The sequence below is a fragment of the Salminus brasiliensis genome, chromosome 5 (genome assembly GCF_030463535.1).
Source record: "Salminus brasiliensis chromosome 5, fSalBra1.hap2, whole genome shotgun sequence".
In the NCBI taxonomy this organism is placed as follows: domain Eukaryota; kingdom Metazoa; phylum Chordata; class Actinopteri; order Characiformes; family Bryconidae; genus Salminus; species Salminus brasiliensis.
In genome coordinates this window covers 18,138,431-18,161,631 of record NC_132882.1, presented here as the reverse complement: position 1 = coordinate 18,161,631, position 23,201 = coordinate 18,138,431, and the positions used below count along the sequence as shown (strand labels likewise).

At 38.3% G+C, this 23,201-nt stretch overlaps 3 protein-coding genes across 4 annotated transcripts; all 3 read right to left on the bottom strand.

The window, feature by feature from the left end:
• Positions 1–1,298: 1,298 nt before the first annotated feature.
• Positions 1,299–4,838, bottom strand: LOC140555850 (patched domain-containing protein 3-like). Its single transcript, XM_072679170.1, has 5 exons — positions 4,606–4,838; positions 3,852–4,302; positions 3,438–3,565; positions 3,096–3,241; positions 1,299–3,013 (listed from the first exon to the last, which is right to left on the bottom strand). Exons 1-5 carry the CDS (start codon positions 4,836–4,838, stop codon positions 1,299–1,301), a joined length of 2,673 nt encoding a protein of 890 aa, XP_072535271.1.
• An 856-nt stretch (positions 4,839–5,694) lies between these two features.
• rdh12l (retinol dehydrogenase 12, like) lies at positions 5,695–10,712 on the bottom strand. 2 transcript variants are annotated; one of them, XM_072679710.1, is made up of 7 exons: positions 10,035–10,323; positions 9,633–9,745; positions 9,305–9,460; positions 7,168–7,272; positions 6,870–7,079; positions 6,164–6,356; positions 5,695–6,029 (listed from the first exon to the last, which is right to left on the bottom strand). In XM_072679710.1, the coding sequence occupies exons 1-7, from the start codon at positions 10,046–10,048 to the stop codon at positions 5,927–5,929; spliced, it is 894 nt and encodes a 297-aa protein (XP_072535811.1). In that variant the 5' UTR covers positions 10,049–10,323; the 3' UTR covers positions 5,695–5,926. The 2 variants fall into 2 exon arrangements, with proteins under 2 accessions (XP_072535811.1, XP_072535812.1); XM_072679711.1 differs by lacking the exons at positions 9,633–9,745; positions 10,035–10,323 and adding an exon at positions 10,655–10,712.
• A 770-nt stretch (positions 10,713–11,482) lies between these two features.
• Positions 11,483–19,870, bottom strand: ddx61 (DEAD (Asp-Glu-Ala-Asp) box helicase 61). Its single transcript, XM_072679709.1, has 14 exons — positions 19,743–19,870; positions 17,164–17,995; positions 16,474–16,537; positions 16,092–16,196; positions 15,695–15,824; positions 15,299–15,445; positions 15,074–15,168; positions 14,591–14,713; positions 14,173–14,301; positions 13,842–13,958; positions 13,679–13,742; positions 13,486–13,587; positions 13,114–13,341; positions 11,483–12,362 (listed from the first exon to the last, which is right to left on the bottom strand). The coding sequence occupies exons 2-13, from the start codon at positions 17,337–17,339 to the stop codon at positions 13,127–13,129; spliced, it is 1,467 nt and encodes a 488-aa protein (XP_072535810.1). The 5' UTR covers positions 17,340–17,995; positions 19,743–19,870; the 3' UTR covers positions 11,483–12,362; positions 13,114–13,126.
• Between the last annotated feature and the right edge of the window lie 3,331 nt (positions 19,871–23,201).

Here is a 23,201-nt window from a genome sequence, read left to right as displayed (position 1 = left end):
AAATATGAGCAGTTCAGGGGTTCTGAAATTCAGGCCAGTATTCAAAGTTTTGGAACTGACAACAATCCAGTCAACCCTACAGAACTTCTTACTATGGTGCCCCCAAAAAACAAATACATAATCTCCTGGTTGGAAGCAAATAACCACGTCCACTGCTTGTTTGGGCAGGAGGGTGACACACTCAGTGATCATTGTGTTGAAAACGTCTGGCTTGTCTGAGAAAAAAAAAGATTAATATTTGATGCATCCTTTCTTTCATCTACAGAAACAGTAACTGAGTCATATTAAATTTACAGGAACATTTATTTTGAACATTAGTATTGCTTTTCAGGTTCTTTAGAAGAACAGATTTGTCAGTAACCAGGTAGTGTGTGCCTTTTCTGAATGGGTAGAGCTATTGTTTAACCTGGACTTCCAATCTAATCTTCTTAATTGAAACCATTCACCCGCTTTGTGCGCTAATAATTATTAGAAATTCATTTCAAAGAGGGTTCCCCTTTTCTTGCAACTGTGTTTTAGTTATAGCGCCATTATAGTACATATGGCAGTGTTTTTTATATTGGTATTATATTATACTATGGCAGTGTTTTTATATTGGTATTATATTATACTATGGCAGTGGTTACTAGGTAAAATACTTTTTTTTCTGTAGGAAAATATAATTAATCTGTAACTAAAGCTACAGCCACACATTCAAACCCAACCTATATTGCCAGATACACAGATTTTGGAGAAGATCCTCCTACAACCAAGCTGACCAGCTTTTCAGGCCAGCTGTAGTTATATAACATCCTGTTTTTGTTTTTTTTTTTACCTTCCCCTAAACAACATTCAGCATTTTCATTTCTCTCTTTGTACACAAATGTAAACTGAGACATAAGTAAAAAAAACATGACTACATAAGAATAAAGAATAATGTTTTTAATAATCATTTTTATTAGTCATCATTCATTAGATTACATACTTTATAATTTGTATGCAATTTAGTTTAAAAATAAAACATTGTTCATACATCTATAATGGTTTATCTAATAATAAGTAGCTGTAAAATCGAACTAAATCTACATATGCATATTGAACACATATATTTAAATAAAGCTGTGTAATACAAATATGACAATTTGTCCTAAGAGATGACCCTCGGACCTCAGACTCCTTAGGTAACTCTTTCTGAGATTTTTGTATTGCTGTATTATACAAGTACAAGTACAGGACAGTAAACAACAATTCACAAAACATGATCTACTCTGAAGGAAAGAATCCTAGAAATCAGCCTCAATAAATACTGGATCATTGCATTAGGGACAATCAGGATCATAGTTATTCCTAACTGCTGAATTGCCGTCTTCCCTTGCTAATTCATGTGTATTCATTTTTATTTCGGGTGACTCCTTCTGATGAGTAAAATCTTTGTTTGAGTAAGGATAAGTGAACGGATTGTTCATATTATTGGGCTCATTTTCATGTTGGATGGAATTAAGCGCCTTACCACAATCTCCAAATAAGGATAGAAAAACAGGTAAGAACACGATTCCATGAGCTAGCCCAAAAAGAATGACCAAAAACATGATTTTAAAAAAAGTCCTGAAGATGTAACTTTCAGCTGTTGACAGCACCACTATCCCTGCAATGGTGGACACTGCTGCTTGTATCATTGGATAGCCAAGTACATAGAGAGCATCTACAGCCTTCTTATTTGCTGAAGGCTCATTACTTGAGACAAACGCATAGGATATGTGAGCAGAGAAGTCAACAGAAAAACCAATGCAAATGACCAGATTGATCATAGATATTGAATCAAGATTCACATCCCAGAATGTCATAAAACCAGCCACACCCACAATGACAGATGCTATAGCAAAGGTAACCCATAGAGAACAGAGGGGATTTGGAATCAACAGCAGCGAAATGACCAACATAGCCAGAGTAGCAACAACTACATTTTGGATAGTATTGCTAACTATGATATCGTACTGGTCAAAATAGATAAATGCATGGTGGTACACAAGCATATAACCTGCTTCTGATGAGCTTAAACATTTTTTAGCAGTTTCTCTAAATGCATTCAGCATGTTTTTTTCAGCCATTGCTGTACTAATGTTCACAGTCTGAATGAACATTCGAGAGGCAAGAATTTGGTTATTAGTAAAGTTAACATCCGGACTGAATCCTGAAGCTTTTAAAAATCCAGACAGATTTCGTTTAAAGTTTTCTTCATCATTTAAATCTAAATTGTGATTTTTTGCAAAAAGCAAGTAAGAATGAAGCCAAGACACAGGAGAATTTTTGGAGGTCATGGAGAGATTTCCAAACTCCTGAAGACATAAATTAAGGCTCTCTCGTGCACCCGTCTGCCAATACTGAAAATTCTCATCTTTGATAACCACCATGACATTGGGGCCATACTCTGAAAAGTACATTTTCTCATTATCGTAGTACTTAACAACATATGAATTATCTACAGCTAAATGTTTCAACTCAATTCCCTCTTGGATTCGGAGGCATCCGTAGATGCTTGCAGCCAAGTACACAGCATAGAAACAAAACACAAACCCTTTAGTCCAGGAATTTGTCAAAAATGGCCCATAATACTTCTTAAAGAATGAATGGATTGGCATTTCTTTCTCAGCACCAGTCTGTGTATCATAGGCACCTCCCACACAACAAATATTACCATCAGGACAGTCCTTTTCTTCCAGTACTACCTTACAGGTCAGCCAGTGTCTTCTGGCCTGTTCTCTTCTTCCATTCAAAGCTAGAAAGGCACCAAAAAATGTGATGTTGTAGGTGTAGCAAAATAGGACAGCTGTACCCGTGTACATACAGAAAGACCGCACTGATCGAAATGGAGTCATGAGGCCAACGTAGAAAGCTAGAACATCAGTCAGTGTGGTTATGGTGATGGATACAGCTGCTTCTCTATATGTTTTTGCAAGACGATCTTCAACTTGATCCATAACCTTAGTTTTCTGCCAGCAGGAGATCATAATGAACATGTCATCAACTCCGATTCCTAGAGAGAATACATGAAAAATGAGGTAATGTATGGCACACATAAGCTAACACAACATGTGAAATAGCATAGTACCACTCACCTAGAATCAAAAATGGAGATGTGGCCACAGTCATAGAAAAGGACACTCCACAGAAATGTAACAAGCCAAAACTGGACAGTACAGCCAAACCAGCAGAGAGTACCCCACATGATGCAACCCACACCTTGTTCCTCACACAATCCAAGCTACAGAAATTAATACATGATTGATGACATTTAAAGAAAAATAAATAAAGAAAACAAAACTAGCTTTTCAAAATAAGATTTAACAAAAACAACATTTTAAAGCACACCCACGTTTCAAAATCTGTTAAAACAAGGACATAAAAAAAATCAGAAATGCATTTTTATGTAGAGATTTGTGTATTTTTCTGTAACATACCTCAAACAGGATATAATTGAGATGTTAATGGCTAAACAATAAGTGATGGAAAAGAACAGAACCACAGAAGCTGAACTGCGTTCAAACTCCTCATCTCTTGATATTGAAGTGAAACAAGACACAGACACCTAAACAGACAGTAAATACAAATCAATTTGGCAGTTCATGTTCTCACTTTGATCATTTAAATAAAAGTTACCAAGCTTCCAAACTATAAATGTTTTCATTCCTTCTTAAAAATTGTTATTTTTTTTTCATTTAGTCACAGTTGATGCTAAACAATGCTACAAAAAAATCAGTCTAAATGACAGGTCCATCTAATTGATGCAGGCTGTATAAATGTAAGCACATCTTCATTTACTGGCAGCCACTGACAGACCAACACAAGACAAAAAAACAGCACAGTCTACTTACCTTTTTAAGTGTTTTGTAGTTGGAAAACAAATGTATGAAAGCCTTCAGCCATGTAGCACTCTCAGTCGAGTTTTCTCTCAAGAAATAGAAAAGTCTAGTAGCCTTTGCACTGATAATCTTAGAGTCTGCATTTAACTGTACACCCCCCATGGCAGACCCTAAGAAGATGCCTTTATGCTCTGGATATGTAAGAGGCATATTTTCAATTTTTCTGGCGGTGTTGTTTATCACGTCTAACACTGGATTCGACATGCACTTTCCCCTGCTTTGAGCACAAATGTTCGCAAACATTTTCCCTGAAAGATCTTTAACGTCATCGTCTAATTTAATTATTTCTGCAAATGCATCCACTGTTAATATGTTCTCCTGTTGCAAGCCTGTAATTATCAGGGAGGCATATGTTCCTTCGGTTGAGAGCCGTAACTGGGAGAAATCTCCAGTGTTTGGGAAAAGGATAAAGGATAAAGGTGCACGTATTCGTCACTGTACAGTGTGGACTGTACAGCGAAATGTGTCCTCCGCATTTAACCCATCTGGTAGTGAACACACTCACACACACACACGTGTTAGGGGCAGTGAGTACACACACACACCCAGAGCGGTGGGCAGCCAACTCCAGCGCCCGGGGAGCAGAGAGGGTAAAGGGCCTTGCTCAAGGGCCCAACAGTGGCAGCTTGCCGAGCCCGGGAATCGAACCCACAACCCTGTTATCGATATCCCGGCGCTCTAACCGCTGAGCCACCACTGCCCCAAGTAATCTTGTATAAACTTCCTCTCTTGTTTAGCGGGACCATTCACAGGTGTAAACTGATCCTCGATGCCATTTGCCTCCCTACCGTGAAGGAAAAAAAATCCTGCTCCTAGACCACCAGACAAGAACAGCGGTAAAAACAAAAAACACCACGGATTTCTACCAACAAAATGCCCAAGTCTGCTAAAGCCTAGGGATAATGGCTTTTCTAAGCAGTCTGTCCTGCATCTAGACATATTCCTGTGCAGGCTGTAGGTATGTCTAATTCAGCTGTTTGAAACCTAGTAAAGCCCCTGTCCCACAGCCTACCACACTGTAACTAAGCACTGAAAAGGGATACTTCTCAAATATATAAACAAAGGAACCCCTCAGGGTACTGATTAACCCACCAGGATACAGATTAACCCTGTGATGACAAAACATTATCATCAACTTGTCAAGTTCAAGTTTTTGCAGTAAGACTGACTGGGTTTAAAATGACAGTAGTAAAAGTCATTGTTGAAAAAGTCCTGCACACACAAGGCATAACATGTAAGGAATCTGAAAACCTATAAAAAAGTATTTTAATCAGCCATAACTGAACAATCTTTTTTTTGTCATGCACGTCCCACGTACGCTTGATGGATGGAGAATATGGAGGCCAAGACAACACCTTGAACTGTCTTCCATGTTCTTTAAACTATTCCTGAACAAAACAGTAGCTATTCTGTAGGATCGGAACAGACAGGTTAGCCTTCATTCCCCAAGTGCAGCAACAAGCCTTGAGCGCCCAAGTCAACTGTTAATTTGTTATTCTTCCTTGGACCACTTTTGGTAGGTATAAACTACTGCCTTCCTGGAATACTCCACAAAACATGTCTGATGTTTTGGAGATGCTCAGACCCAGACTGGCTCAGAGTCTTAAGCTTGGCCATTTTCCTGCTTTTAACACATCACCTTCAAGAACTGACTGTTTACTTGCTGTTTAATATGTAGCTCCCACCCCTTGGCAGGTTCCACTGTAACAAGATCTATCTGTTAGTGGTTTTACTGCTATGGCTGATGGTTGTGTATAGTATACCAAACAAGCTAATTCATGTTTAATAAGCCAATACATTTATTTGTAAACTTGTATTAAAATAAGACATCCTCCATTAAATCACTTTTACAGCTGTGAAAAATGTCAAATACAAAAAAAGCTAATAGAATTACATACACCTTCAAAACATAGTGTTCATGAATAAAGTCACTTAAACAAGCAGTGTTTCGTAATTGACAGTGCAGAGGTAAAACATAACAGTAAACGGTTCAAGCTAACGGCTCATTCTATTAAAGAATGAGTTGTTTAGTCCCATGTTATATTCAGCATCTGGCAGCTGAGGTCCCAGAGACGCTTTGCCATTTCATCATCCATAGCAGCAGCAGAGCAACTTGCAGGTGCACAGTCACTGTGGATAAGACAGGTGAATTAGATTGTTTAATCATTTTCAAGGGGAAAAAAAACATTGTAACAGACACTTCATCATGAAGACAGTAGTTTAGGTCACCACTAACATTGCTGTGTAATTCCTACTGATCTTACCTGTAATATTTGCCACTCTCGGTCTCCAGCTCAGGAGCTACTGCACAGTAGATGGTGGTTTGGGCTCCCTGCACGGATGTTTTGGTAAATGGCTTTATTAACCACATAGCTCCCTGCTGCACCCTATTAAGGTGTCTCCACAGTTCTGTCTGCACTACACCAGGGTGAAGGACATACGTTGTCACACCTGTACCTGTAGACGTGAAAAGTCTAAATAATTAAAACTTTAAGGGAAGGAATATGGTGCTCTTCTGTACGTAATAAAATGGCCTAACAAATCAGAATGTAAGAATAACAAATCTATGTAATAGAGAATAGCAGGCCAATTAGCATTTGCCTTAAAATAATTAACAAATACTCTAGAGGATGTACGCTGCCCTCCATAGCAACTTGACAGTATTCTATGACAGTAATATTTACTATTTGTCCAAATATACGTGAACACCCCTTCTAATGAATGCATTCAGCTACTTTAAGGTGTACCAATTGCTTACAAATCTGTGCAAATGCACATACACAGCTTGTCTAATGCCCATAAGTATTGCCAAAAGAGTATGTAAATATAAACCCATTGGCACCATGTCTAAAGACCCCAAGCACTGAGCTGTAACGCAGTGAAACGGTGTTCTCTGGAATGATGGTGCTCCATCTAATACTTTTTGGACCCCTAACGACAGATGTATAATTTAAAGGAAGTGGCACTTACCCTCTAGTTTTTTAGCAAGGCAGCGAGTGAAGAGCACATTGGCCAGTTTGCTCTGACTGTAAGCTCTTGACTTATCGTAGCTCTTCTCGCTGTTGATATCATCTATATTGATGCTCCCCCACTTGTGGGCCATGGAAGACACATTGATGATCCGAGCTGGTGATGATCTTTTGATCAGGTCCATTAATAGAAACGTCAACAGGAAGTGACCTACAAGACCATGAAGATAACAATGAGTGCTTCTCAGTGACTACATTTTTGTGTCAAATCAGTCTTATTTAAAGCAACTCAGACACACCCATGTGGTTGACCCCAATTTGCATCTCAAACCCGTCTGCGGTTTTCCCATATGGACACACCATCACTCCGGCATTGTTAATCAGGATGTTGACTTGCTTCTCCTCTAACAAAAAAAAAGTCAGATATGTTTTTAGGAAATAATCATACACAATACAGTATTTCAAATAAATATTTTTTTAGGTATGGTGACTGTTAAGTTGACTGTTAAATGAGCCCTAAAAACTGTAACTGTCTCCACTGTCCAGGAATGCTTTACTATATTTTGGAGCACTGCTGTGAGGATTTGATTGCATTCAGCAACAAGAGCATTAGTGAGGAACACCTGGCGTGGGCTATACGTCTCTACAGGGACTTGTAGAGTTGTGTGTGTGTGCATTTGCACATCTGTGTCAGCAATGGGTGCTGAATGCATTCATGAGAAGGGGTATCCACAAACAGTTGGACCTAAATGCAGTGTATAAATACCAACGGTTACCACAAAACACAGCAAAAATGGTCAAATCTACACAGTATTTGTGAATGTAATGCCAAAAGTACAAGTACAGAGTGTACTCTCCATATGTAGCACACACATATGGAGTCATATGCGTAGCTCATGTTTGCTCTGCTATCTTGATGTGTTTGGCTTCTGCAGCTTGGCCTTGGGTGAGTTTAATTCGCTAAGTTGGACGGTCAAGGGCCTTGAGGACTGCTAAACGCTGTGTTCAGTGCAGGAATAACAACCTACAATTGCAAGGAGATGCTGAGAACAGTGATTTTTAGATTTAGAGTAACATTTACAACAGTTACCCATCAGTTGCTAAACAGGCCAAAATACATTATGATCAGCAGTGAAACTATGCAGAGGTGGAAATTACACTGCACATATTTCAGTCATCTTCTATCGTCTTCTGTGCTTCACAGGCACAGTCTAGATGAATAGTCAGGTTTTATGCAACTTTGTAAGTCATGAAAGTAACTGATATTTCACCACAGATACTGAGCAATCTGACTTTGTGCAATCTAAAGGATGTTGTTAGAGCAAGACAAACCTATCGCAGTCACATCTTAGAATAGGACAAATTACTTTTATTGTTCAGAGAGGCATATATAGCCCACAGTTTGCTATCTACATGTTATCTGAATGTATAAAAGCATGACCTAACAGTATCTTGTTAAGTCAACTACAGGAACTTCTACACAGTGTTTCTGCGTATGACTCGACAGCCAGAAAGAGATTGCACAAGTGAATGGTTTAACTTCAAGATTTAAAAAAGACTGTACAGTTGACAGCCATCAATTCCCAAATGTGGAGAATATATATAAAAATACAAGGCTCAATTATTGATCCACAACACAATTAATGATAATTTACACAATGTAAGATGATACTTGAAAAAGAATATTTGTCATTATACAAGACAGCAATACCTTCAACCACCACAGGGAGCACTACATATAAGTAGTAGCAAGGTGTGATAAGGGCATTCACATAACAGCCACTTACGTGCTTGCCATACTTTAGACTGTTTGTGGTTGGTGCAGTTATGCTCCTCAGACCTTAGTTATACACCGATCAGCCATAACATTAATACACCTATTGTGTAGGTCACCCAGCTCTGACCCGTCGAGGCATGGACTTCACAAGACCTCTGAAGATGTCCTGAGGTATCAGCCATCAAGACATTAGCAGCAGATCCTGTAAGTTGTGAGGAGCAGCCTACGTGAGCATCAGTGAGACGTTAGTCTCCATATCACCAATGGTCCTTCCGCACTTTTGGTAGGTACTGACCACTGCATACTGAGTACACCCTGCTGTTTTGGGATTGCATCAGATTTGGCCTTGATAGAGTCACTCAGATTCTGACGCTTGCTTTTACCCATTTTTTCTGCTTCAACACACAAATAGCAGGAACTGACTCTTGTCTTGTCGCCTCATATATCTCACCCCTGACAGGTGCCACTGTAATGAGACAGACAATATTTTTACTTCACCTGTCAGTCATATTAATGTTACGGCTGCTCAGTGAAATCAAAGGGGTGGGACAGGCAGCCAGCAAACACTGGCAGCATAGGGACCCCCAATTTCACACAGGTTAAAATTCAACTTCTACAAGCAGGAAGCCCACCTAAGACAAGATGTTTAGCTCTCTTACCACTATTAATAGTCTGAGCAAATTCTCTGATTGACGCGGAGTCAGCGAGGTCAAGGTTTTTGGTGACGACATTCTGATTTCCAGAAGCTTCAATAACCTCTTTTAAAGCAGCATCAGCTTTCTTCATATCTCTACAAGCCATGATGATCCGTGCACCTGTCGGAAATTGGAAAAAGGATGTTAATCCCTGTCTTTACATTATACAAAACCTTAAAATGGCACAATACATGGTACATTTTGGGGGGAAATGATGGCAAAGGTGTACTGTATAAAATATTCCAAAACCACTGAACAGGAATCAGTCAGCTGGCCGAATCAGGTGGACTACCTCTCTTTGCCAAATCAATGGCAGTGTCTTTGCCAATCCCAGTATTGGCTCCAGTTATTAAAACAGTTTTTCCGTCCAGTTTTGCAGCAGACGACCACGGTCGGAAATAGTTCCTGGAGGGAAAAACACGGGAGATCGTCTCTGGATATATCGCTAGCTACACTGGTTTTGAGTGTATATATATGTATATTTACTATTAGTAAGTTTCGTTAAAGCGCTATCACAAGGGCATACACGCAGATGTTATTTAGTGCTACAGAAATCAGATCACTATAATAATCAGGTTTATCACATCTCCCTTCCTGCTCTCAGACAGCAGGTTTGGAGAAACACCAGCTAGCGTCAACAGGTTTCAGGGTAAAGGATGTCACAGTGTAAGATAACACGACTTCATGACCCTACCTCAGTCCTTGCATGTTTATGACGGGCAAAACGCCGATATAGGACAAAGTTAAAACTACAGACACCCCAGTCTCGTGCTGTCAGCGCTGAGTGAATGTGAGGCAAGTTGCGTAAACAGGAAGCTGAACGATTCCCTCCCATTCATTGGCTGGAGCTTCCCTGGAATCCACTCGCTTCACTCGCGGGTCATATTTGAGACTTTCGAGGTTTAGATCTTTCCAACACCACACGAGGAAATATATTTGATTTATGTAGTTAGTAATTCACGGGAAAACCACGAACGAGGTCGTATAGCGAAACGTAGTTATTGTATTTATACGTGTTGGCCACAAGAGGCCAGTAGAGGGCTGAATTTCAGCGCCCTCACCCTCCTGAAACGGCAAATTCAGATTATTATATATATTTAATAAATTAATTAATTAATAAAAATGAGCTGAACTAAAACAGGAATACATTTTACTAATGTAAACAGTGTAATTCTACTGCAGACTACAACTAAAGAAGAATACAAATAGCATTCTGTACCAACTTTGTGTTATGAGTTATTTACACAAGATATAGTAAAATCAGTACATTAAATAATATTAAATACAAAAATAAAATTGTAATTGAACACTAACCTAGACAATACATGCTCCGTCAGTGTCCATGATAGTAAACCTGGTGCTTATATGGTCCCTCACTGCGTCCAGAAATATGGCAGCTCTACTCAGAAGCCGAGTAGTACTTTTAGCATTACACTCACAAATATTTGACTATTTTCTCCAGCGTTCTGTGGTAACCTTTGGCATAAATTAATAGTGCTGAAGGCATTGCTCCTCTGTACTGTATCTGGGAGAGAACAGGATGAAACAGTTGTAATTCAATCCCATTTCATATTTATCACTACATACATTAAGATAATGAGTGTTATCGATTTGGAAATACTGCAGACCTATGCTAACATTATGATTTGGTCTGTAATCCCAAGGGTTTTAGTTTTACTCTCAGGTTATTTCCTTGTTGAGTTGCCGGAGGTCCTGCCACATTGGGGTAGTGTTGGGGATGCGTTGGTTTTTAAGGTACTTTCTGACTGCAGACAGTAGAAAAAAAACAAAAGCAAATCTTGTTTGTCTATTGATTGTGCTGAATGGCTGGCAACCTTATGACATACCATGACATAAGAAGCAGAATGGCAGGTCTGATTACAGCTTTGATAGTCAGTCTAATGCCACACCCTTGCAATATAAAAATTCCTGAATCCTGTTAACTCAAGATCAGAAGATCTTGAGTTAACAGTAAAGGATCTGTGACAATAATTGTTAAATGAATGCACATTCACAATAAAAATAAACTTAAGTGTATTTTTCCCCCCTTTTGAATTGTTTTCGTAAAGACTAAAACCCGTTCCAGAAAAATGGTCTTTGGATATGGAAGCATTGCCAATATTAAAAGAAAGACAACAAACATGGAGAAAACATTGGACTTTATTTATGTTCAAGAAAATGATGCAATGGGGATGCTGGCATTGGCATTTGGTGCAAAAAGCTTTGGCTAATCTCTCTCACACATCAATAAAAGCAAAGGCTTCTACTGCCAAAACATGACAAAGGGTACAACACAAATAAGGAGGAGAGGGGGGGGGGAAAGGGAAAAAAAAAGACAAGAAAAAAAAGTAGTATTCATTTGGCTCAAACTGGCACAGAACAGCTTTAAGAACTACACAGGTGAAGAAGGGGGGAGGGCAAAAAAAATACAAGACAACAGCCAAACAAAATTCATAATAGGGAGTTTTGCATTGGTCTGAGTGATCCAAAAAGGTCTTACAGAATTTATTTCAGAATGTGTTCTAGAAAAGCAAGACCTGATCAAGTTTACACTTTTTGTCCCTCAGCACACCATTAGGTCACTTGATCCCAAACCAGAGGATGCACAAGCTGACTCCACTAAGGCACCTGCAATGATGCAAGGACATTAACAGACTGCTGGAACTGAAAGCATGTACACATGTAGCTTGTAACATTTTGATGAGTTTGAAGTGAGGTAGGTTTCACACAGAACACTTAATGGTGTGGCTTTTCATATTTGGTAACAAGCACAACAGCATTACAATGAGTCAACTGTGTGGAGAATTGGCCATGCAAAACTCACACCTTAATGGCATGATTCTGGCAGGTGTAATGCATTTAGTCATAAGTGTCAGTATCCCCATGTGAGAGTCTGAGTTTGGTAGAGTCAGAAAATAAAAGGAAGTGACAAACTTTTTACAAATAACAAGAAGGGGTTTCATCCTTGTGCCTGTGTTTAGCAGAAGAAGCACAATATGCCAGTTACCATTCATCCATTCTCCTGTGGGAAAATTTAAAAAGACAAAGTTGGTTATTAAAACAAGCCTAAAAATGAACCTTTTAAAAAATGAAAACTCTGGGACTTTTCCCCAAAGCACCCCCTCACATGTCTATTAAATGAGGTATTTGTTCAAAGGCCAATTGCAGCAAAAAAAATATGCAGGTTTATTTATTCAATCTGTAAGTTAGTAAATAACCATGCATGGGTTAAAGCAGGGTTAGACTAAGACAATTCTTAACAAAATTGTAGTTCAAATTCTAAATCTGGCTGAGTGTGATGTTTGGCTCTAGTCTGCAGATCTGCAGTTAAAGTCAACAGTTGGGAGACAAACTCCTGTGGTGTGTGAGAAGCGACTGCATGGAATCTAGTAACGCATGCTGATCTGCAACTCAGTCTTGATCACTCAATAAAACTGACTTATTATATAAATCAAATGAAATGGCAATTAAACAGTCACAAGTGCAGTTTTTTTTAAATGGTGGGAACACAATAAAAGGTCTCTACAAACAACCATATAGCAATCCACAAACCAAAGGGTCTTGCATTTGCACAGCTTTGTCAGCAAATGGGTGCAACTTAAAGTAGCTGAATGCATCAGCTGAATAAAAAGTCTAACCTGGATATCCATAATCAAAGAAACTGTGACAAACTTAAACAGCCAAATAAGGCCAGACTCTAAAGTATTCTGTAACCAATGGATTAACTCCAGTAACTAAGCCCACTGTTTCATAACTTGAGCTTGCTCGCTCACCTCTTGTGGTACATTATGCTCTGCACTCTGCTTTGAGTGCAGCATCCCCATCCTCCTCCTCCTCCTCATCAGGGTTGGTGGAGTGGAACTCTGCCACATACAGGCTCTTATCAATGGACCCAGGAATAGGTTTAATGTCAGTCACCAACTGCTCCTCAATGGTCTTCAGATTGAAACGATCATCTGAAGTGATCAGGTTGATTGCCAGACCCAGGTGCCCATACCTCCCTATTTAGAAAACAGAATAGAACCTTCAATAATTGCAACCCCCAAAATGATAATGCAAGTTACATTAATTGAAATTAATTTGCAACGTTTTAAATACAAACTGAACAGACTGCCTTAATACAGGTGCAGGTATAGGACACACACCTGATCTACCAATGCGGTGTAGGTAGGTCTCTGCATTTTTGGGAAAGTCAAAGTTGATGACCACATTGACAGCCTGGATGTCAATTCCTCTTGTGAAAAGATCTGTAAAAAGCCAGCATAATGGTAAGCCACAATATGACAAATGTACAGAACTTCAAATGAGAACAGAATGCAGAAGACAGGTTTTCTTTACCTGTGCAGACCAGGTTCCTACACAGGCCATTTCTGAAGTCATGGAACACACGATTTCTGTATTCCTGGAACAATGCAATACATTTTTACAAACATTCAAAGACAGAGTCCTAATTTGTTTTGCAATCCTTCTGGAGGTAAGGGAGAGTGAACCTTAAACTTACCTGCATCATTTTTGCATGAATGTAAAAACAAGAGTAGCCCAGCTGTGAAATCTTTCTAGCCAAAAGTTCCACTCTCTGTGTGGAGTTACAGAAGATGATTGACTGATTGATCTGGAGCTGAAAAAGAGAGAATGAGACCACGGCATGACAAAATAGAATAATTACATCTATACAGTGTCTGGCCTATTTAATTACGAATCGACTCTTAAACAATTGGTTTGCTGGCCATATAAAGAAAGCACAAGAGAACGAGGTGCTCTTCAGTTCCACAGTTAAGTTTCTGAAAACAAACAAGCAATAAAAAAGAAAGATTGATAGTTTGCACTCCTACCCTGGAGAAGAGGGTGTTGAGGCAGTGCACTTTCTGCCTCTCTGTGACATAGGCATAGTATTGAGTAATGCCCTTCAGAGTCAACTCATCCATCAGATTAATCTCATAGGGCTTTCGGAGATGCTTAGCCTGAACAGGAAAAATGATCACACACGAAGGTAAGCAAAAATTAGGGGGGGGAGGCACAAAAGGCATTAAAAAAAAAACAAAAAAAAAAAAAAAAAACAATTCAAATTCAACCAACAACTCTAGCCCTTTCAGTTTACACTTGATGCTAAAACTTTGTAAAGTTTACACAAACATGCATAACCCAAGCTCAGATGGCTCTACTCTCTTACAATCTGAAAGTGTTCAGATTCAACATAAACCAATTGTATTCTTAAGAGCAACATATCTTCAACCGGTTTTCATTTCTCACCATAAACCTTTGTACGCTGACAGGGAAAGTGGCTGAGTAGAGCAGAATCTGACGATTCTTGTCCAGAAAGCTAATGATGTCTTCAATGAGAACAACAAAATCTTGAGAGAGCAACTTGTCTGCCTAAAGAAATAAATAAAGTGACAATGACATTCATTACATATATTTATAACATCAATGTGAGCAGTATTAACTTAAACATGAACTAACACCAAAAACAGAAGATTTTGATTTTAGATCATATCACCCAGCACTACTGGCTACAGACCAAGACCACAAAGCCTAAATTAACAAACTATTACCATGAACTCAAGATTGATGATAATTGGCAAGATGTTCCAACACTTTAATAAAGGCTGGTCCTTGTTTAAGTCTAGTTGTTTCACATAAATTGAAGCCAACCTGATTCCTAATTTGTTTAATGATTTAATGGGAAATTTCTGATAAGATATTAGGTAAAGAGCAATAAACCGATATACTCACCTCATCCATTACCATCATTTGGACTTTGTCAACTTTGGCCACACCTTTTTTTATAAGGTCTAGGATCCTGCCTGGGGTGGCTATCACAACATGAACTAGGTAAAAGCGAAATGACACAATGTTATGGTGAAAGAAAATCTCATCTCATTAGTCTAAACGTTACACACAAAAAAATAAAACCACACACATTTTAAAAATACACCAAGGTCATCTAACTGTATTTACCCGTCTCATCCAGACGCATGATATCATCTCTCAGGTTGGTGCCACCTGTAGTAGCCATGGTCTTAACTCCACCCATGTGCTTGCTCATGGTGATACAGATTTGGCTCATCTGTAGAGCCAATTCACGAGTCGGCACCATGACTATGGCTAGAACACACAAGTAAGTGAGAGAGAGACCAAACACAAATGTGAATACTTTATTCTAAACATAAACTGCATTACATAAAGGTCACATTAAATTCAGCTAGAGGAAGACAAAATTTAAAATACAAAATATGATGTTCTGATTGCAGATGTTTTGTAAGGTACGACTGATCGGCCATTGCCAACACAAAAAATTGAATAAAACAAATACAAAAAACAAATGAATAAATACATGACATAAAACAGCCTTACCTTGAATGTGATCCTTCTTTAGGTCTATCCTCTCCAGGAGAGGAATGAGGTAGGCTCCGCTCTTCCCTGTGCCATTCTTGGCCCGTGCTAGAATGTCTCTTCCTGACAGGGCAATGGGAATGCTTTCCTCCTTTAATACAGATGGGATTTAAAATATAAATAATAAAAAAAATACTTTCAGGTTATTGTTTATATACATTCATATGTACATAAAATTGACATCTAGTATTTATGCACACATTTTGTTGTATTAATAATCTCTGACGACTGGAAGATCTGTTAGTAGATGATGACCAAGACATCACTGACATGTAAAAGGAAATAGAAAATTCATTTCTGAGTTGCTGTTTGGACAGTAGACCTTGCAGTGTTACTGGGTCTAAATAGAATTACCTACCTGGATAGGTGAGGGCTTCTCCCAACCCATTTCAAATATGCCCATCAACAATTCACGCTTAAGACAGTAGTCTTCAAAATCATTCCCCTTAGTTGCCGTAACATCCTGAAAAGAAAAAGGCAAACAAATAATTTTAATAAGCAATGAGCAATTTCAAAGTAAGCTTAAAACAAATGACAGGAATAGTGGCTGTCTGAAGAGGACACTGAAACCTTTTTAACAACATTAATTTTGTTAAGTAAGCAGAGTGAATAAAGATAAAGTTAATATGTCCCATCCTTGTTTGGCATTTAAGGTAAAAAAATAAAAACAAACAAACGAAAATATTCACTGCCACATGATACAATCATCAGTCAAAGGAGTACAGAATAGACTTTCTTACCGAGGTTTTCATTCTCATGTCTTTTGGTGGTAGTTGCAGGGACTTTTTCCAGTCATCTCCAAATCTGGGCAGAAGAAAGTTTATTATTAATAAGCCAATTCACACCGTTTGACAACCATACAAACAATTCTGTCAAAAATAATTTAAAAATATGACCAAAAACCAGGATGTGGGGTGCCCAAGATGTTTTTAGATTAATTAATTAATTAATGTTTATGCAGAACAAAGGCAATTCCAAATTAATCAAAATCTCAATCCAAATTATTAATGCTAGTTACAGGAGAAATATGTCAACACTTAGGGCATCACTCCCTACTGTGTAGCTGCAGTCATGAGATTAACTGAGTTTTCTGGGGTGGGTTTTGCTTATGCTAAGCCCTGACCACTATCACAAGTGTCAACAACGGAAGTACAAGTGCCTGGAGTGGACCTGGCAGCAACGGTCTTAAGAGTTCTGCTTTCTTTTGGTATGATTTGTATGGCTGGGTCCAAGTGTGCAGTTTAACTCTGGGATGCACTGGATCTGTGGTACCTCCACCTCGCAACCAACAGCAATTTAACATAAAACAAAAGACAAAACACTGATGCTAATGTCTTGGTGTCATACCACAGGACACCTTCATAGGTTTAGCAGAGTGAGCTGTTTGGCTCACCACGGTAATACCCCAAAATCCATCTTCTGAAACTTACTTGATACCACTACTGGTCTGTGGTATGCTGCTTCCTTTTTGAGGGTCACCAAGCACTTTTCCTGGTTGGGTCAAGCCAGTGACTGGTCCTGATTGTAGGCCCACTGGCCTGGGCTGTCCATTTTGTTTGTTCAGTCCCAAAACTGGAGCAAATAGCTCGGTTCTTGCTGTGGCCATTTCTAAAGAAACTCCTCCTGACACAGTCTGTAAGTTCCTGCAGGCTGCCGTCTAGCTGCTGTTTTTGTCCTCACACCCTTTCACTTCTTCTGGTAATCTCAGTGCTCTGCTGTGTAAACAGTTTTATTCTGTACCTCTTTAGCTTGTACGTGCAGACCTCTTGAAAAGAAGAGGGGCTGACACATGAAAATATTATAATAAAACTCTCCCAAAAGAGGAGAAAATAGTATTTATATGAATAAATAACCTGCTGCAAATATTCAAATGAATTCAAATGGGACTTAATGGAAAAGCACAAATATGCTTTAGTTTTCCCTGAAGATTTTAAATGTACTTGCCTTGTCTTAAATCAACTTAATATTTTGCCTGTTTTAATCTTAGGAGTTACAACCCTTTTAATATTACTTTGATTCAACTGCCTAAGAGCTTTTCACATTCAGAAATGATGATTGTAGATCTTCAGGACTTTCAGAATTCTCTACGAGGAAAATGCTCTTACTGAACCAACTGAATTACAACTGCAAAAGCAAATTTCAGTTGGAATGTCAATGCAGAATTAAACTAATTCTGATTGTATCAGTTCTTTGTCATCTCTCTGGTTTGTTGACTCCCTGAACGCCGCAGTGAGGGAAATCCTGGTCTCTGAAGTCTGCCACCTTAAAACAGAATAAAGTAGCATTAGATAACATTGATACTGAACCAATCACCCCCACTGGCAAAGCAATAGACAACTGGGGATAGAGGTGGTCAAAAAACTTCAAAGATCACATTTTTACAAACAATTAGTATCTAAAATGACATAAGGGTCCATCTTTAATACTTTAAATCATAAAGGCCTTTAAGTGAGTCCATACTGCAATTCCACATTTTAGCTGTGTAGCAGTTACTGAATAATTAAAATTAGTTACAGAATAAGGTCTTCAACTTCAACTGATTTTAAAGAATAATAAATAAGAACAATCCTAAATCCCAAATGTTGTGTAAAATTACAATTTCAGCAAACAACCATCTTCTTAAAAAAACTAAATGCCCTTTAAAACATCATTTCATAATTCAATTCTCTACTCACTATTTTAAAAATTTCATGACAATATCATTATTGACAGCCTGAGTCAAAAGAAGTAGTTTGAGTTAAACTTAAAGCAGCAAAACACAGACAAATCCCATTCAGATGTATGATCCACAAATTTACAAGATGCCCCAGAGGCCCAAATTAGGAACCTAACAAAATAATACATATTTTATACACTTATCAGTGCATGTCATTTTGTACTGACATACATATGCAAACAATCACATATTTGTTACAAGAATAAGATTTTAGTTAAGACTTTTATGATCATTAGAAGTTGATTGCAGCCACAGGGAGCTGCCAGACTGAAAACTGTAGAGAATGTGGCTTTTGTGGAGTTTACTGTATTTTGTACAATTGTGATGGATTTTAATTTCATTTACTTGAACATACCCTTACTGCTTTCATTCTTGTGATCTTGTGTATACATATAAGCTACATACAGCTACATCCTATATATCCTTTTGTCTTCACCTTCTGTAAAGCACTTTGATGTACGCGTGGTGTTACACATAATTTGCACTCATTATTATTATTATTATTATTATTATAATAATTATAAACATGGGGTGTCGTGCTTGCGGGCCTACATACTTTATGACCTTAAAACCAGGCAGAAAAACACTTAATCAAACGAGAACTACAGAAACCCTTGATATCCTATCAGCAATTCCAGCAAAATATAGCTAGCTGTGTCAAAAACCCTGGTGAATACCATCAAATCGAGTCGGTCGTCCACAACCGGAGACAATCAATACAACAGAGGAGCTAATTAAGCCTGCGGTCTAACACCACTAAGCAAGACACGTTACACGGCTAGCACCACCTGTGTCCAAATACCGGCCTAATAATTCACCATTACTTCTGAAGTTACACAAAAGCTGTGAACCACATCACACTGGTAATCAGATGTTTGCTAACTTCTCCTCGTGTCGTTTGAGCACCGTTAAACAAGGGCAGTCGCGTCGTTCGCGCTTAGTAGCTAAAACAACGTTAAAGCTAGCTAGCGTCTGTAGAAGCAGCATGAGTGTTAGCTAGCTAGCTAACCAAGTAAAGAAAAGTAAACACTAAACTTCATGGTAACTTTTAACTACGATTTACACTCAAGTAACGTCCGTTCAGATTATCTTTTAAAAGAGACACGCACGTATATAGCTATGAAAAAAGCAGTAGGATTGAACTCGCTAGCGTTAAAAAATAGTCATGTTCGGCAGCTTAGCCGCTGAAGTTAGCGGACTACCATTAGTAAACTTCGCTAGTCAGCAGACCAGACTAGTTTAGACGAACAGACTGACGGCTCGTCAAACTTAAACTAGATTCAAGTGTATTACCTTCTCAATTCAGAGAGTTTAAGCGGTCTTCGCAGAATTTATGAACTCAAACCTCCCCCTTTTTCTTCACAAACTCTATGGCTGTAGCTTCACTTTATCCTTTTGTCTCTTCCGTCCTGAATTTTGGTAAGTAAATATGGCCGCGCGTTGAGAAGTTCAACACTGCAGTGACGCAGTGACTCAGACAGCCAATCAGAGCGCTGGATTTCAAATCCTGAGCGTCCCCTTCACTCTTCACCAACGAGTTCACTTCAGTTCACCGAACCGATTCTTCACAGCTCAAACCTGTATCTGAACAAAAGCGTGTTATACACCCACTCCACAAGGGGTAACACACTCTTATATTAGCCAGAATCAGTGAGAGAAATTGATTTTTACTGTGATTTTTACTACCAAAGTAACTCAGAAAGAAATCAGATGCCCATTTTTATATTTTGAAATATGATAGGTTTATATGTATATAAACCTAAATGTTGTAATCGTATATGTAAGTAACTCAATCGGACACATTAGCATAATATATGGATCATATAGCATAATCTCACACTCAACATTGTAGAAAAATGTAACTCTTAACTCAAGTGAATAAAAAAAAATAAACAATTTCTCACTAAGAAATAATTAGTTTTCAAAAAAGCACTTGTTCCACAGTTATTGGCACCCCTAACAATTCCTAGAAAATAAATGTAATGCATGCTAATGAAGAATTTCTGTCAATTCTACTGTAGTTTATAAAGTTGATCAGATTATCTTGGAATTTAATTAATATTTTACTTTATTCAAAGTAACTCATGCCTATATTTAGAAATATATGTATATAGGCCTAAAATTGTAATCGTATATGTATGTAACATATTGGACACATACGCATTATATATGGATCTTATATCTTTTGATTGATATATGTACACATGTGTAGTAAACATGTAATGAAAAATAAATTATAGTACAAATGCAATACATGTAGGATATATATCAAGACTAAAGATTTACCTGTCCATAGCACATTGTTCCTGGTCTTTGTCTATGTGTTCTCTAGCTAACTTTAGTCTTACCCTGATGTTTGTTTGCTTGTTTGTTTCTTTTGGTTTCCTCCTTGTACACCTCCCATGAAAATCAAACCTGTGCAGTCTCTTTCTGATGGCAGATGCTTTACTTTGACATCAACTGTGGCAAGAGCTACCTGTAGGTCCCATAAAGACATTTTAGTATTGTTGGAGACTTACACATCTTTTGGTCTGCGCTTAAACTGTGCTTGCTGGGATGACCTGGCCATGTTGGCAGTTGTTTAGCTGTAGTGGAGCGGTGGAACGATTTCTAACTGCTCTGAGATCTTTATTTTTTATTTATTTCTTCCCATGTATCCATCTAATTTTCTTTCTTAGGGCCTCAGTGAGCACATTGAATCCTGTCACTGGCAAGAACAAACCAAACTAGATTTCTGTGGTAAATTAAGGTTTAAATGAGACACTCTCGTTCACTCATCTCTAATTGTGTTCTAGTAATATGCAGCTGATGTGGTGAACCTCATCGAATTTAGATGTTTTAAGTACTAATAAATGTAGTCAGAAATGTATTTAATCAAAAATATCTAAATACATTTTACGTAATTAAAAATCCAGTAGTAGTAGAAGATCAATTTAGTCTCTATTCATCAAGTTTACAAATGATTTTGACATATATCACATTTCTGTATATGAAACTACAGCCTATAAACCACTGATGTTTGTTATGGTAGGGCTCCCAGGTGTAGTCTTGGTTGAGGAACTATGTTCAGAATAAGGTGAAAATTGTCCAGTCTGTAACCCAAGCCACAAACCTCCATGAATCCCTTTCCATAACCAGGTGTACAATCTTACTATGTGCAATAACTTTATAACTGGATTCTTGTTCTGAGTATTCTCTGGGCACAGATTTACAGTGCTAGAGTCTTAGCATTATTGAGATTTCAGTGACATTCAATGAGCCTCAAACAGTGTTGTGTCCTCCTTCAAAAGCAAAAACCACATAAGTAAAATGGAGATGTAAAACTGGCCAATTTCAAAACCCCCAAACTGTTATGTCAGAGTCAACTCATAAAATGTATGCCCCAAAACAAAAAAATGCTAAAAACAAATGCTAGCCAACTGAGTGAAGCACTGCTCAGAAGTGAGTCGTGGTGATGAAGCTGGTCTGGTGATACAGCCAGCCAGGGGAGCAAACCAGTAAAGTGTGAATCCTTTTGCATCTAATGTGTCTATTATTCTGTATTTCCCTTTTAACACAGTGTCTCTCACATTTCTTTGCCAAACTATTCGGCTCTCACTAAGTGTTGAGAGTTTTGGAAGCGTTCCATAATTTCACTCAGATGATGACTAATTGTAAAGGTCTTACAGTAGATTTCAATAAGTGGTTGTGGAAAAAGTTGTGGGACTTTTTAGAGTAATTTCCGGACGGTGTAGTTTCCATACAGAATAGAGTAAAGCTTCATAGAACAGAAAAACAGATCACTGTCAATTTACAGTTTGTAACTGATTTACTTTAACCTCCAGCCATCAAGAAACCTTTAGGCTCAGAGGTTTGAAATAAACACTATATGTCCAAATATAATTTACAAATAAACTATTATTTATTAGAAGGGGTGTGTGGACACCCCTTCTAACTAAGGAATTTAGTTGCACCTATTGCTGACACACAGATGTGCAAATGCACACACACAGCTTGTCTAGTCCCTGTAGAGAAATACTGCCAATAGAATAGGAGCTGGAGCAGGCATGGGCTAGAGGGGTCTTAAGCCCTGTAAAGGAGTGGAACTATGTTCTCGGAAATGATGGTGCACCATTCATTACTTTTGGGATAAGCTGGGGAGTTGAGGATGAGGTAAGGTGGTGTTCATCCAACATTCTCACAAACACTCTTGTCGCTGAATGCAATTAGATCCTCACTTCGGAAGAAACAATGAATTAGCAGGTGTCACCATACTTTTGTCCATATAGTGCATTTATGAACAGTGGTTCTCAAACTGGTCCCTAAGAGCCAATGCAGGAGGCTGTGAATGAAATGAATAGGTTTTATTATTCTGTGGTGAATTAAGTAAGTCTCCCATTTCAAAATTTAGATGGATTCACATTCAACCAAAGATGAAACTGCAGTATGGACTTAAATTATCTGGAATTGAAAATAAAATGATATATTCACAGGTGAACCACTGCACAAATGAGGGCAATTCTGATGGGGTCTTCCACCAACAAGGTGTCTGTGAAAGAGTCTTTGCATAACTTTGCAGGGCTATATTAAAATGTGCTGTGGACCTTTTTTAAAGGCTCTGTTGGAAATTCCAGTCATTGCCCGTAATTTGCTGTGAATCTGAACAAAAGAGTTCCTGACTTGGCTTTAAGTGACCTATAAGAAATTGATGGAATAAGTAGAATCTGACTTACAACAGAAGAGGAGAAAACAGGAAACTGAAAAAAACATGAA

Coding starts and splice junctions, on each gene's coding strand:
- ddx61 (XM_072679709.1), bottom strand. CDS start 17,339: ATGGCCACAGCAAGAACCGAGCTATTTGCTCCAGTTTTGGGACTGAAC. Junction 13,959..14,172: donor TCAACACCCTCTTCTCCAGG/GTAGGAGTGCAA, acceptor TCTCTTTTTCAG/CTCCAGATCAATCAGTCAAT. Junction 13,743..13,841: donor TTCATGCAAAAATGATGCAG/GTAAGTTTAAGG, acceptor GCATTGTTCCAG/GAATACAGAAATCGTGTGTT.
- rdh12l (XM_072679710.1), bottom strand. Junction 7,273..9,304: donor TGCTCAGACTATTAATAGTG/GTAAGAGAGCTA, acceptor TTTTTTTGTTAG/AGGAGAAGCAAGTCAACATC. Junction 6,357..6,869: donor CCTTGCTAAAAAACTAGAGG/GTAAGTGCCACT, acceptor TCACGTCTACAG/GTACAGGTGTGACAACGTAT.
- LOC140555850 (XM_072679170.1), bottom strand. CDS start 4,838: ATGTCTAGATGCAGGACAGACTGCTTAGAAAAGCCATTATCCCTAGGC. Junction 4,303..4,605: donor AGGAAGTTTATACAAGATTA/CTTGGGGCAGTG, acceptor ATCCTTTATCCT/TTTCCCAAACACTGGAGATT. Junction 3,014..3,095: donor ATCTCCATTTTTGATTCTAG/GTGAGTGGTACT, acceptor TATTCTCTCTAG/GAATCGGAGTTGATGACATG.